The sequence below is a fragment of the Schistocerca cancellata genome, chromosome 2 (genome assembly GCF_023864275.1).
Source record: "Schistocerca cancellata isolate TAMUIC-IGC-003103 chromosome 2, iqSchCanc2.1, whole genome shotgun sequence".
Taxonomy (NCBI): Eukaryota; Metazoa; Arthropoda; class Insecta; order Orthoptera; family Acrididae; genus Schistocerca; species Schistocerca cancellata.
In genome coordinates, this window is record NC_064627.1 from 632858455 (window position 1) to 632874217 (window position 15763).

At 39.5% G+C, this 15763-nt stretch overlaps 1 protein-coding gene across 1 annotated transcript in view; it reads left to right on the forward strand.

The window, feature by feature from the left end:
* Window positions 1-15763, forward strand: part of LOC126157208 (juvenile hormone esterase-like) — an 84486-nt gene that overhangs the window by 18862 nt on the left and 49861 nt on the right. The window contains exons 2-4 of the mRNA XM_049916360.1: window positions 4558-4698; window positions 13902-14061; window positions 14169-14354. Coding sequence (XP_049772317.1) covers window positions 4558-4698; window positions 13902-14061; window positions 14169-14354 — 487 coding nt within the window. The remainder of the gene's footprint in view (window positions 1-4557; window positions 4699-13901; window positions 14062-14168; window positions 14355-15763) is intronic.

Below are 15763 nucleotides of genomic sequence, written 5' to 3' on the forward strand. Positions count from 1 at the left end.
GGAATGGGCATCTCTAAAATGGACACTCACAGAAGTTGGAAAGAAATACATAATTACAAAGAAGGTAACAGCAAAGAAACAATGGATAGTAGAAGAAGTACATTAGGTGATCGATGGAAGAAGAAAGCACAAACATTTTCACGGAAATTCAGGAATATAGAAATACAAATAAAGAGAAAGTGTAAGGAAAATAAGGCGAAATGGCTGCGTGGAAAATGTGAAGGAATCTAAAAAGAAATATTTGTCAGGAGAACTGTCTCACCTTACAGAAAATCCAAAATAACCTTCGGTGAAGTTAAAAGCAAGGGTTGTAACATTAAGAGTGCAATGGGAATTCCACAGTTAAACACGGAGGGTAGAGCGGATGGATGCAAAGAGTACATTGAGGACCTCTATAGGAGGAAAGACTTGTCTGATGACGTGTTAGATGAAAAAACAGCAGTTGATGTACAGCAGGTAGGGCATTTAGTATTAAGTTCAAAATTTAAAAGCTTTTTGGAAGACTGACGACTGCATAAGCCAGGAGGAATGGACAACATTCCATCAGAATTTTTTAAAATCACTTAGTTAAGAGGCAATACAACGACTATTCACGTTAGTATGTAGAATTTATGAGTAAGACGATACACTATCAGAGTTTTGGAGCTTTCCAGAACCGACAAGTGCGAGCTTAACAGCTCATACGACCAAGTTGTTGACAAGAGTAATACGCAGAGGAAAGGAAAAGGAAATTGAGGATTTGTTTCGTTTTTGGAAAAGGTAAACCCACTAGAGAGGCAGTTATGACGTGGTGATTGATAATGGAAGCAAGACGAAACGAAAACCAAGACAAGTTCATAGGATTTGTGGACCTGGAAAAAGCGTAAAATGGTGGAAGATGTTCGAAAGTTGAGAAAAATAGGAGTAAGCTATAGGGAGAGAAACATAATATGCAATCCGTACAAGAACCAAGAGGGAACAATAAATGAGGAAGACGAAGAACAAGGATCTGGGTTTTGCGTCTACCGTCCAATCTACACATCTGGCCTACGGCTTCCATGTAGCCCCTTGTTGACCAGTGTGGTTTGGCAGTTGAAGATAGCGAAACTAAAGCCGCAGTTTTAAATTTCACCTACAAAAACCCTTTCGCAGTGGGGAATCGTACAAACATACCGTCATTTGACCATCGAGCAGAGTTCAGATGGACGCCATCGTAATAAGCATGCACGGTGTAGTGAATCAAGTAGAAGGTTTGAAGGCAAATAAATCACCAGATCCGGATTTAATCCTATTTCGGTTTTACAAAGAGTACTCTGCGGCATTAGCATCTTACGTAACCTGCATCTATCGTGAATCTCTCGCAGAGCACGAAGTCCAAAGCGATTGAAAAATAGCGCAGGTGACTCCAGTGTATAAGAACATTACAAAAACGGAACCGCAAAATTACAGACCAATGTCCCTAACTTGTCTCTGCTGCAGAATCCTTGAACATATACCCAGTTCAAATATAATAAACTTTCTTGAGACTGAGAAGTCTGCGTCCACGAATCAGCATAGTTTTAGAAAGCATCGCTGGTGCGAACTCAGCTTGCTCTTTCCTCACATGATAAACTACGAGCTGTGGATGAAGGGCAACAGGCAGAGGCCATATTTCCAGATTTCCGGAGGTTGTTTGACACGCTGCCCCATTGCAGGCTGTTAACTAAGGTCCAAGCACATGGAATAAATTGACAGGTAAGTGAATCGCTCGTATACTACTTAAGTAATAGAACGAAGTAAGTTGTCCGCGACGGCTAGCGTTCACCAAAGACAAGGCTGTCGTCAGGAGTGCCACAGGGAAGTGTGATAGGACTACAGTTGTTCTCTATATACAGAAATGATTTGGCGGACAAGGTGGGCAACAGTCCGAGAGGGGTTTGCTGATGACACCTTGGTGGACGGTAAGGTGTCGAAGTTGAGTGACTGTAGGGAGATACAAGATGGATTAGATAAAATTTCTAATTAGTTTGATGAATGCCAGCTGTCTCTAAATGTAGAAAAATTTACGTTCCTGCGAATGAGTAGGCAGAACAAAACTGTAATGTTCTGATACAGTATTACTAGTGTCCCGGTTGACACAGTCAAGTAGTTTAAAATCTGTCCGTTTTGTTGCAAAGTGATGTGAAGTCGCATGTGAGAACTGTGATACTGAGAGCATTTTAGGAAAGAATGATTCACCTGTAAAGGATACCGCACATAGGAACCTGGTGCGACCTACTCGTGAGCACTGATCGGATGTTTGGGATCCGTACCAGGTCAGATTGAAGGCAGACATCAAGAAATTCAAAGACGGACTAATAGATGTATTTTCAAAAAAACAAGTAAGTATTTCGGAGTTGCTACGGGAACGCAAAGGAATCCTCGGAGGGAACACTTCATTGAGTTTGAACAAGGTCCTGTCGGAGTGCTACAAGAAGCTGGACGTTGTTTCTGCCATACTGCAGAAAGACTTCCCAGAAATGTAGCCAAGGTACGTGGTTGCTGGCAGCGGTGGTCACAGAAATGTGCGGTCACTTGGAACTACCAAGAGGGAGGACCATAGTGTTTGGAATATGGCTCTGGCGCATCGTACTGCATCTGCAAGAGCAGTATGCAGTATGAGCAGCAGTTGGCACCACAGCGTCACAAAGAACTACAGATCTGTTAGCCGCGGGGTCTCAAGCGTCTTGCCATGGTTCGCGCCCCCCCCCTCCCCCCCCCCCCTCTGTTCGAGCTTCGAGTTGTTCCTCGGGCATGATGGATGCGTGTCTTCTTCTTAGGGTAAGTTGGGTTAAGTTAGATTAAGTAGTGTGTAAGCCTAAGTACCGATAGCAGTTTGGTCCCATAGGTACTTATCAGAAATATCCAAAAAATGTGGTACTTCAAGGACTGCTGCAATCCACTGACCCCAAACCATCGTCATCTGCCACTTTAGTGGCGTCAAGTGAGAGCTCATGTGGGGGTAGGGTGAAGGTCAGTTGTGTTTGATGAGAGCTGGTTCTGTCTCGGTGCCAGCGTAGGAGGTAGCCAGTTAAGGGCCTGCAGCCAACGTGTCTCCTTGTTTAACGCACTGGACCTTATACCTGGAGTTATGGTGTGGGGTGCGATTTTGCTTGACAGTAGGAGCACAGTTGTGGTTATCCCATGCACTATGGGAGCAAATTTGTCCGTCAATGTGGTGATTCGACCTGTTGCGCAGCCACTCACGAACAGCATTTTAAGGGCTGTTTTCCAACAGGATAAAGCTCTCTCACATAATGCTGTAGCACCCCAACATGCTCCACAGTGTGTCGACATGTTGCCTTGGTTTACTCGATCACCATATCTGCTTCCATTACGCACATATCGAACATCATCGGAGGACGAGTCATCCACAAACAGCTTTATCCGTCCCTGTACTGACCTACCAAGTGCAACTCCATCCCACAAACTAATAACTGGCAAATGTACAACACAATGCATGCAGATTTGAACGCTTGCATTCAACATTCTGGAACTTATTAATGGACCAGCATTTCACATTTGCGTTGCCTTATCTCGCGCTCTCATTGACCTGTGATATTGCAGTGTGAATTAGTTAAATATGTTACATAGACAAATGTATTCCCGAAATTTCATTACTCTACACTAATTATGTTTTTCGTGTCTTCATTATTTCCGTCAGTGTAGTAAACGCTTCCACTACGTTCAATTACTCATTTACTAATCTAATATCTTTAGCATCACCGGGCTTAATTCTGTTGTATTTCATTATCCAGGATTATCTTTCATTTATGTTCATTTTACAACCTGTACTCAAGGTACCAAAGGCTACAACCAAATAATATATCAAGTACTTTATTTCATTTTAGAGAATTACCGTGTCTCAACAATGGCTTTTTATTTCGTCTTCCTTAACTTAATGACTCTCCAAATTTCTCCTTGGTTTCCTTGCTGTGTGTACAAACTGAATGACACGAAAGACAGGCTATTGTTCTGTTTCTTCTAAATTCCTGCAAATATTTCTTGTTCTCTGGTTCTTAGGCCTGCATAAAGTTCTATATATCATCCCTGAATGTTCCAGAAATCAACAAATATACATAAAACATTTACTCTGAAACACTATAGACACCCATTCCTCTTGTCTGAAAATTAAAAATACATGTGACTTAACGAAAAGCGTATAGTTGGTTCACGCCTTCGATTCATTAAATACCATACAAGTGATTGATGAAATTTGGTTGTTAATAAGAAAAGCTGTGGAAGAGTTGACAGAAATCACAATTTAGAGTACGTTACTATTTGCTAAGTAGGAATTGCAAATTATCTTTAGATGTTTTTACCTATCCTCCCAAGTATTTTAGGAATGGTAGTATTCGATGGTTGTTGATTTCTGGTTTGTTTACTGAAACAAGGCAGTTCACATACGTTTTGAAACTGAAAACAGTAACTTGCTGTTGGTCGCACCGAATCGCGCCATCAACAGTTACGACAATAATGTATATACGAAACATAATAATTTGTGTGACTGCAAAATTTACTAACTGATGTCCAAGAACTGTATGTCTTTTTATCTTATAGTCTCCAGAACCACCAGAAAAATGGAGTGGGATACGAAATGCCACTATTGAACCTAACGTGGCACCTCAAATTAACATATTTTTGGATAACCAGTACAAAGGAGACGAGGACTGCCTGTACCTCAATGTGTACACACCTAAGGTAAGTTCCAATAATTATTGTTATCCATTGAAGTTTCTCATGCTCTCCTCTGCATTCTTAGCTCACTAGCTGTAACAGTTCACATATCATGTAACATATCACTCAATATCGGCTTTCAGTTCATTTTGACAAAATTAATGAAGTGTGATGTACTCAGGTATACTAGACTGTCAGTAACTCCTTTCTTTATTTACACAGAGGTAGACAACAGTTTTCCCCCACTAACGTATGTCTGAAAAAGTTACGCAACGAAATCTGCTGTCGAATAAATCAATGTGTAGTCATACTACTTGGTAAAGAAGATGCAGCGCTCTTGTAGGCCAGAACAGCATTCTTCTCCTTTTGAACGCGTTGGAAGTTACTGATTTACTTGCAATACTTTGCACAATGAGTTCAAGGAATGTACAAATGGAACCATATTCGCACAGCGTGCTGTCCACGGTACGTAAGAAATACCTACAGCTTTTACCCCACGTAAACTTCTGAGCCCTTTCCTTATTTTCGCACGTGTCGTCACCTTGATATTTGAAGCTTCGCTGAGCCCGAGAGTGACACAGCACGCAAAAGCACCATTACAGAGGAAGTTATAGACACCTTGTAGCTTCATTTCATACTTCTGCGAGGGAACAGGAGGCAATTCTGAGAATTAGCGCTTGTTTGCACAGTGTGTCTAGTACCAATGCTGTAGATAATGTGGCGGCGGTTCTGCATTGAAAATAATACCTCCAGATCTGTTTCTGAAAGTGTCTTCCTTATTGTCGCAGCTGTCATCTGGAGCCTGATCTCGCGGTATTGCAGTTCCTGAGTGGGCACGTTTAGTAACACGCGGCACTGCATTTATTGACAGTGGAGTATGTACTCGTACTTCTCTATACGATTCGACACTGAGGCCCTTGCGAAAGAGTTTCTGTACACTAAACTACATGACACAGTTATCCACACAGTCCTCATAACGTTCAAATCTGATATCGTGTAAATGTATTTTCCACTTGCGATCCATCGATTTGCTTTCATTTCACACGCAAAAACTCTCCTACTTGATCCAAGAATAAAAGTACAGAACGTGGTTGGCAATATACTCAAAAGTAATGACTGTGATTCCGCTTTTGGCATTTATACGTTTCACTTATTGATTTAAATGTTGTATTCATGTCCTCTACCACGCAAATCAACGCACCAGAAAGGCTGTCACGCTATCCATCATAGTCACATCGTCGCCCAACATGCCCTGCGACTGTTGAATATCAAACGACGCTCTATTATAGTTTAAATACATAAATATACATTCAAACATTTATGTTCAGAGAATTTGTTTGTAATATTTGAATCTAATGAGGTTTGTAATATATATTATGAATAAAGCATAATACTAATTGGAAAAACGCGAGGGCGTAATGAAAAGTATTGACTCGGATCTTTTTATGTGAATACTCCTGAAACTTTTTATATAAAACCAACTTTATTGACTTTCTACATCTTTATTCTTCATGTGTGCATATTTAGTTCTCTTCATAGTCACTGTGATGACGAATATTTCTCCCAACGAGTGATCAGTATGTTGATAACGTCAGTGTAGAATTTTTGACTTCGTCGACAGAACCTCAACCTCTACTCTACTTGCACCGCTTCATCACTATCAAAGTGACATCCTCGAAGGTGGTCTTTAATTCATGATATGGCTCGGTCACGCAAGAGGTATGCGCCCAATTTATGAAATTAAAACTGTTGAACAGTACTCATATGGACGCTGGATAAATATATAAAAGTCACTAAATGTAATGAAACTGCTTTATTGGTGCGTTCCGAATGCACTCATCTTCAGAATGTCTGGAAAAGCTTACAAGAATCAACAGTAGCACCGTGATGGTAGCTAAAGGACAACCAAGAAAATATAATGAAGAGCGCGTGAAAAACATATACCAAATCAGGGAGAAGAACTTCACATAGGAAGTTTAGTGTCGTGTGAATATGACATCTTCCAAAGCACAACTGACTGCACAAGGCATAACGCCTAAGTTAACGAAGTGTCCAATAAGTGGCGCTAGTGGTAATATACTGTAGCGGTTGATCATAGAAGTAAAATGTGACGTAAAATACTAGAAAGCTGTAACATACATGCTTCATACATACATTAATCCTTGTTCCATAGATCATGAATACATTTCGTAATGATGTGGAACCTGTCACTTTAACATAAGTTTTCTATACACAAAATAATTAATTAATTCCTTTCTTTTTCTTACATTTACTACTTCATATCTTAGAATTCATCTGTTGAGTAGAAGGAGTTGTCATTCAGAAATTCTTTTAATTTGCTTTTAAATGTTGGTTGCCCATCTGTCAGACTTTTAAGACCATTTGACAAATGAACAAAGATTTTTGTGTCAGCATAATTCACCCCTTTCTGTGCCAAAGTGAGATTTAATCCAGAATAGTACATATCATCTTTCTTCTAGTGTTGTAGCTATGGACTTCGCTGTTATTTTTGAACTGGGATGGGTTGTTAATAACAAATTTCATAAGTGAATATATGTATTACGTAGGTACTGTGAATATCCCGAGTTCCTTAAATAAATGTCTGCAAGGTGATCTTGGGTGGGCTCTAGCTATTATTCTGATTACACGCTTTTGTGCAATGAATACTTTCTCTCTTAATGACGAATTTCCTCAAAATATGATGCCATATGAAAGCAGTGAATGGAAATAGGCGTAGTGGACTAATTTACTGATACGTTTATCAGCAAATTTTGCAATAACCCTAATAGCATAAGTAGCTGAACCTAACAGTTTCAGCAGATCATCGATGTGTTTCTTCCAATACTATTTCTCTTCAATGCACACACCCAGAAATTTTAAGTATTCTGCCTTAGCAACAGACTTCCGATCATAGTCTATATTTATCAAAGGTGTTATGCCACTTACTGTACAGAATTGTATAAATGGTGTTTTCTCAAAATTTAGTGAGAGTGTTCTGAAGGACATTATTTGCAATTTACTCAGCTTTTTCTTGCTTCTTGGGTGTGATTACTATATTTGCATCATCAGCCAAAAGGACTAGCTTTGCATCTTCATGAATATAGAGTGGCAAGTCGTTAATATATATTGAAAACAATAAGGGACCCAAGACTGAACCTCCCCAGTTTGAGGACACTGCTGGTTTTTGCAGACTATCTGTACTGTTAATTTTAGCCATCTGAATTCTTCCAGTTAAGTAAGAAGTAAGCCATTTGTGCACTGTCCCACTCATACCACTATACTAGAAGAATTTCATGATTCACACAATCAAAAGCCTTTGAGAGATAAAAAAATGTCCCAATGGATGATGTTTGGTTATTCAATGCATTTAATATTTGATCAGTGAGAGCATATATAGCATTTCTGTAGAAAACCTTTCTGAATACCAAACTAGCATTTTGTTAGTGTATCATTTTTAGAAATATGTGATGCTGCTCTTGAATACGTTACTTTTTCAAGAATTTTGGATAAAGTTACCGGAAGTGAGATTGGGCAGTAGTTGATAGCATCAAATCTATCCCATTTTTTACGCAATGGTTTAACAATTTCAGTCTATCTGGAAAAATACCCTGTTTCAGTGAGATACTACATATCTGGCTGAGAATCCTACTTATTTGTTGAGCACAAGCTTTTAGTGCTCTGCTGGAAATGCCATCAATTCCATGCGAGCTTTTAATTTTAAGTGAATTTATTATTCTCCTAATTTCTGTAGGAGAGGTGGGTTGAACTTCAATTTTATCAGACTACATAGGTACTGCCTCTTCCATATACTGCCTTGGATTTTCTATTGAGTAGCTGGATCCTATTTGCATTCACAATGCTTAGAAAATGATAATTAAAGATGTTTCCTACTTCTGACTTCTTGTTAACAAACTTTTCATTGTGTTAACGTATGATGAATCATAACCACACAAAGAAAATGTAAAAACGTAGCAAAACTGACTTTGCTCAAATAATATTGTATAGGTAGTTGTATAGGTAATTGAAAGTATGAATAGAGGACAGGCAAAAAAGGATGGGGCAACGTAAATGAAGAGGGATACATTTGTTATCCTACAGAGACGGTAACATATCGTAGCATTGAACTCATGTCAGTGGAAGACGTAAAAAGAATGGACGTACATATGATGAACCACAGCAACAGAAATAAAATGTAGAAGTGTACGAAAACGGACACTGCTCAGAAACTATGCCAAAAGAACACTCCATGTGCAGCTAACAATAGTAATAGGAGAGGGGCAGGGAGAAAGAGGGATGAGGGAAAAACATCAGTTACAAGGAAAAATTTATTTTATACCTACATGATAACAACAAATGAAGAAAATAAATACACGCCAAAGCAATGAATTTGTATCAAGGCCAGGATCTGAACCTAGGTCTCCTGCTCACTACGAAGATACGCTAACCGCTGCACTCCACCGGCCACTGCATCTAAAATTGCTGCACAGATTTAGTACATCTTCCTCCGTAATACAAGGATGCGTAATTACATTTAAGAATAAAATCATATTGACTAAAAAATAGGCAATAGTAATAGTAAACGGGTTCTGTAGCCACCTTCCATTAGTCTGGTACCACATTTTCACTAGAATTCTCCTTCTTTTCCTAGTTTATCTTATCTCATAACTCTCATAGTGGTGTCATTGAATGAATGTGGTTGTGTGTCGCGTTGCTAGACGGTGGCGTAGTCTGCTGCAGAAAGTCTGCGATAGTCATACAGATTCAGCAGCAGTTGTACAGAATAACCAACTCTCGCAGTGGTCAAGTAGGCAAAGAGGTTTGCGCTACTTGTGAGAAATCCACCTGCGTTAGGTTGGTGGCGGAAACGGCATCTTTGGGTTTTCCGGGCCACGCGGAGCGTGGAGGAGGCTGGAAATGAAAAAGGGAGGCAGTCTACCGGCGGTACGGGAAGCGTCCACAGCTGTGCTCCAGTCGAAGAAGGGTGAATTAAACTGACCGCGTGGCATGTTGTTACTTGGCGAGGGGAGAGCTGTTAGCTTTTGGTCTCGGTTTTCAACTCTGGAAGTTTGCTTTGCCTTGTCGCAGCAAGGCTGCAATTCATTAAAACTTTCTTAAGAAAATTTAATGTTGATTTTGATCCCCTCCACTTGTCCTAGCAACATGTTGCAGGCCAACACCAGAAATTTGATATTATCACTTTCTACACTGGGTATGGAAGAGTTCTCGTAACCATGCTTACGAAACCGGCGATGAGAACCTTTCGTAACCCTAGAAATTTGTACACTGGCTTTGGCCTTCTTGAATTAAATATCATCCAATATTAATTACAGGATGCGCAACAGAATGAGCTGGATAACGCTCTGGATGTACTATGCAAGGCTGAGAGTTCCCTCAGTACTTACCACAATATGAGGTGCCAAATATTTTGCACCATACGTTTAGTATTCTTTTAGATTCTAATTTGTATTAGATAACTCTTTACAATGTACAATCCGACTGATACAGGCTAGCACCATCTACTAACAATTTCTGTAGTACTGCATGTCTGGGAGTTAATTACAGCTGAGTGCTGACAGGAATGGCAACGTGGGCAACATGTTCCTCAGGAGCCGCTATCGGCTTTTTGTGTTCTGTAGGGGCGGAAATTTACCGCCCTGAGAGAGGACAGAGCGCGAAGAGGCAGCAGCGGTTTAGAATGCTGGAGGCCGACCCCATACTGCTGTAGTGTAGTCAGAGCATAAGGGATGTTGCTCCCTAGTGGGACAGAAAAAATTTCAGAATAGCATACCTGCAGAAAGAGTGTCTGAGGCGGAACAAGGCGAAAAGCCAGCCATTTAGTGTGAAAAAAAAGCACGAGTTCACAAAAAATGGTCACCAGCTGACCTCCAAGGAAACTTCTCATGGAAATTGCTGTGGCACATCTCCGGCCGTGAAGAATGGATGTGTTCGTGTGGCGGAATGCTAAGGATGTAGGAGGGGAAATGGAAACTTCCAGAGAATCTTCTATAAAGAGTATGAGCCTTAGGTGACTGGCTAACAGATTCATGACCAATGTAGTGGCATTTAATGTTTCCCTAGCCGATTCTAGGATTTGTCCCTCGGCCACAAACGTAGAGGCCACATCTCCAGGAGAGAGCGGGATATGGTTGGGAGGACCAACGGAGGGCGCAATTATATCGGGATCAATCGAAGACATTTCCCATCGAGACCGATCTAGAGACTTTTCTGGCAATAGCCACAGTGGACAATCTGGTGGTTGGACTTTTGACGCAGAGAGGATGGAAAGACTTAAAATGTGGCAAAGTTGTTATTCTGTTTGTTTCGACAACCATTTTTGGGGTGGCAAGTTGATAATAAAATATATTGTATTGCTTTGCCGTCTTTTACAAGAGCCTGAAAACTATTTTGTGGTCAGCCAGAAAGCGATGGAGAACACACTGACCATAATTTCCATGAGTATATTCTTCTAGTATTCACTGAAAGATTTACTCAGTGGCATCAGGAGCTGTGATTATAAACAAAAGTTTTGAGTTCTAACTGATTCATATATTCAGTAAAAGCTCACATGCGCAAATATAGTAATATTCCTGACAATAATAATAATAATAATAACGCCTTTATCACAAACAGCTCTATGAAATATTCAGAGGCGACTTCTACACTTAGTTCCAATGGTCTTTCGCCGTGACATCTAATGATCAAAGTTTATTGCTGGCTACAAAAGTAGAAAATAATCTCACCACTTTCCACGTGGTTTTGTTAACATTACAGGGCACACGAACAGTTACTACTGTGAAATTTAAGCGATCCAGGGCGGTGTGCAGTCCTCGGGAGTTCACTTCCCATTTGTACCGAAAACATGCGTTTCGCAGCAGACTGTCTGTGACGTCATCAGAGGCAGCACTTACGTGCAGTTGATAGCTGGGTGCGAAGTGAGTGGGTACTGCCTCTGCGGTCGTGTTTATATACAGGCGCAGCGGACGGCCGAACGGAACATCTGCCGTCATCCGCTCTATGGCCAGGTAGCAGCATCTAAACAGCCGGTTTCTCGGACACATTTTTTAATTACTCGGTCATGAATTAATTTACAATCTTCGTAATTTTTACATGAGCGGAGTTAAGTTTACTTTAATTACAGAAAAAAGTTTTAACTAGACTGCATTTAAACTTCCCCGGCTAGAACTCTTAGAATGGAAATGACAGTAGAGCTTGACCTGAGAACTACATCTTTAAGAGACCTTGTATTGATTGTTATTTAAATTAAGGTCTTGAAACCTGTAATAGCTTCACTATTTAACGGATGTAATCAAGTGTGCAATCAGAACTTTCTGTCATTAATATAAATGATACTAAATGTATTACAAATAAGGATGTCATTGTTAGAAAATTAGTTTATAGTAAATTACTTGAAAATTACTTGAAAAATTAAAGGTAGCCTTATGAAGGTCACAGAGTTTTTGTTTTTGTACTAAACTGAAAGCTTCGTACGAATTTTCACCTTTCTGAGTCTAATATTTAGTGCTTTAAATTTTTTTTTTATAAAACGCCGAATTTGACCAAAATACTGCTACGATCAAGTTGAGGTTCGTGACAGTTAGTTGATTGTGACATACATTTGGACATCCTCAACAATTTTTGAATTTATAGCTCTACTATTTAGCGTCACTTGTTTTTTACTTAAAACAATATATTTAGTGAAACATATTCAGCTGATGATCCATAGATTTCACAGTTTTAACATTAATATACTGAAACATACGTTGAAAAACTGTGGAAAAGCTACTAAAAATTTTTTATTTCATTCTTCGATTATTACGCAATGCTCCTGAGTGTTCGTATTTTCCGCGCGCTCTTCTAAAGTGGAACGCTAGAAAAGGAGCTTACAGCTGGTACGGTGAAACCTCCACGAGACACAAAATTGTAAATTACGAAGTAATCATATAGATGAAGCTATAGAAAGAATTTAAAAAGGCTGTGTAATTGCGTATAAAATAGTCGTTGGTTTTCTTTAAACTTCTTTTTACTTGACTTGACTAGTTTAGTATTAAACCCATCATCCGATATCTGATGATATATTACAGAAAAACGGAGGTAACGTCATCTTTCATATTTTACAGAAACCCAGATCTCTTACACGTAATTTCTAAATGAACAATATTGAGGAACAGAACGCTATTTGCTATATAAATACGCACAATTTTAGATACAAATGTGTGAGACTTTGATGTAACACATATTATTAATATATACGATAATAAGTGGCATCAGTTCTACGGTCTCTGCTCATCCACCCAAGTGTGAGTGTGTGCACCATTAGACGAAGTTAAAAATTCAGAAGAATTCCCTTGGTTGGACGAGTAACGACAAAAAAACTTTTATTTTGTGATAAAAATGAAAATCTATTTCCACCATAAATAACGGAGCCTATTTACACTGTAACTGATTTCATTTTGTTGTATCTTCACAATATTACATACATATAGAAACAAAAACACTTATAAAGATTTTCCTACACTGATTTTATGACAACGCTTCACTTGAATTTTTGTAACACTGGTAATTTACCCAATTGGGGGAGCTAATTTTTAAATGTTTCATACAGTGACATGCACTTTCGGCAGTTGTTTCTTAAGAATTTAAATGTAATTGCTATACTGGTCACTAATCTGTGCGACGCTCTAGAACCCGCATCGACACGGTAACGCCACCTAGCGTGATCGATCCTTCTCCCAGCACACACGGTAGCCCTGGCCATCTCTTTTATGGTACTCGTATTTCAACAGTTAAGGTCGAAACCGTGCAACAAGTGATGCTACCTCTTATTGTGCGTATTAATAATATGTGTTATATCGAAGTCCTATACATTTTCATCTGAAATGACACTTATTTCTGTATCAAGAAGCGTACTGTTAACGAACATTGTTCATTTAGAACTATCTTTTAGAAGAAATTTGCGTTTCCGTGAAATTTGTAACGTAACATCTTATATCGTTTCTTATAACTGATCATTAGCTTGTGAGTGAAATTTGAAACGTGTCGTGACAATTTACAAACATAGTCAAAGAAAAGTCTCGACACTTCTTAAGCCGCCACAAGGCCTTTTTCAATAATTATTTAGATCTTCTCCCCTTTTTAGAATGCATACATGTGTTCTCTGTGTTAGATGTGTTGCACTTGCTTCAGCTGACGTACTTTGTTTTGTTTTTTTTTTTTTAATTTTCTTTCAGCTTCCGACAGGAGCCAGTGCCAAACTGATTCCAGTCATGGTGTGGATTCATGGAGGTGGGTTTATGTTGGGCTCTGGAAACACGGATTATTACGGACCTGAACTCCTGCTTGAACACGATGTTGTGTTGGTGACACTCAATTACCGTGTGGGTGCCCTAGGTGAGGTATTTGTGGTCTACTATGTAGGCGCTAGGTTGTTTAGTTCGACTTGTTTAGTCATGGACACTGTAGTCATAACACGATGTTACCACTTATTTGTATTGCAGGTTTCTTATCAACTGGAGATGAGGTGATCCCAGGGAATGCTGGTCTCAAAGATCAAGTGATGGCCCTAAAATGGGTCAAGAGTAACATCGCCAACTTTGGAGGAGACCCACAGAACGTCACAATATTTGGCGAGAGCGCTGGCGCCATGTCCTGCCATTTGTTACAAATATCTCCTGCAGCTAAGGGTTCGTCGCTATAGATTTCTACTCTCCTAACTTAAATGGTCATTTCTTGATTTTGGAACCTTGGAAATTTGCTTAATACGTACTTCGTCGTGATATGACGTGGTGCGACGTATCAGGCACTTGGAAACTTGCGTGGTGTCGCAGTGATGAGACTCAGGACTGCTTCTCCGTTGGATGGTGGTTCAAATGCCCATATGGCCAACGAGTTTAGTCTTTACTGCGATTTCCCTTAATGGCTTAGGGAAATAGATCCAGTGGTTCCTTTGACATGATGCTCCGATGTCCTTCCCCTTCCTTTCTTATTTCGATTAGATTAGATTTACTTTCATTCGAATTGATCCGTAGTAAGGACGTCCTTCAGGATGTAAAACATGTCAGAAGAACAATAATACATTACAAATATTGAAAACTAAAGCAAATAAGCTAATGTACCTTCCACAGGTCCCAAGTGGAATAAACGTCATTTATTAATCTTTTAACACTATTTGAAAGGATCATTTTACAACACTCATTTACTAAGATCATATTAATGCACTGAATTTAAAATTTTAAAAAATATGTCTTTTTTATTTATAAGGTAATAAACATATAACAGAACTAATAAAATACTTTTGTACAGTGAACACATTGCGGCACTGATATTATGCAGAAGTTTATCATCGACGGACTGTTAAACCCTACACGTCCTTTTTTCTGGCATATGGGCGTCAAACTTAGCAAGCTCCCAACGATTTACTGCCTGTGATATAAACCGTACGACATATTACACCACTGATTAGTTAAAAAATCAATATCGATAGATATAGCGCAATCCTTGTGCAAGCTACACATCTAAAACTGTCTTATAAAGATTGCAATCTCTCTCGAGCTCTGAGAGGAGGTTAAAAAACTCACCATTTCTGCAACTACTGATATAACCGCAGCAGCAGTCTGACTCCCTTAAGAGAAAGTTGGACTGACCAGCGGATATGAAAACATGCATCACTGAATGTCAAGGTACGAAATCGAAGTGTTACCTAACTTCCAGAGAACTCTGCAGCAAGACAAAACACGGAAACCAGAACACGAAAATTAGAACACGTTAAGTTTCCACGGAGTGTCTTCAGCCAAAAGTAGCTGCACTTAATACAGGTACTGCCGACCGATCACGTGTGCAGCCTCATAGCTGCAACAACGAACGCTGTGGCGCAGAGTTTAGCATAATGGACGCCTATTTTGGAGGACAATGCTTCAGATCACTATCCGACTATCGAGATTTAGGTTTTCCATCATCATTTCTCTAAGTCGTTTAAAGAAAAAGTGGGAGGATTCCTCTGAAAGCGCACAGCAGGTTTCCTTCCACAACTTCGTCATTCGTTTCTAAGCCACAATACTCACCCGCAGAAGTTAAAAATTAAAATCAGTGCAAA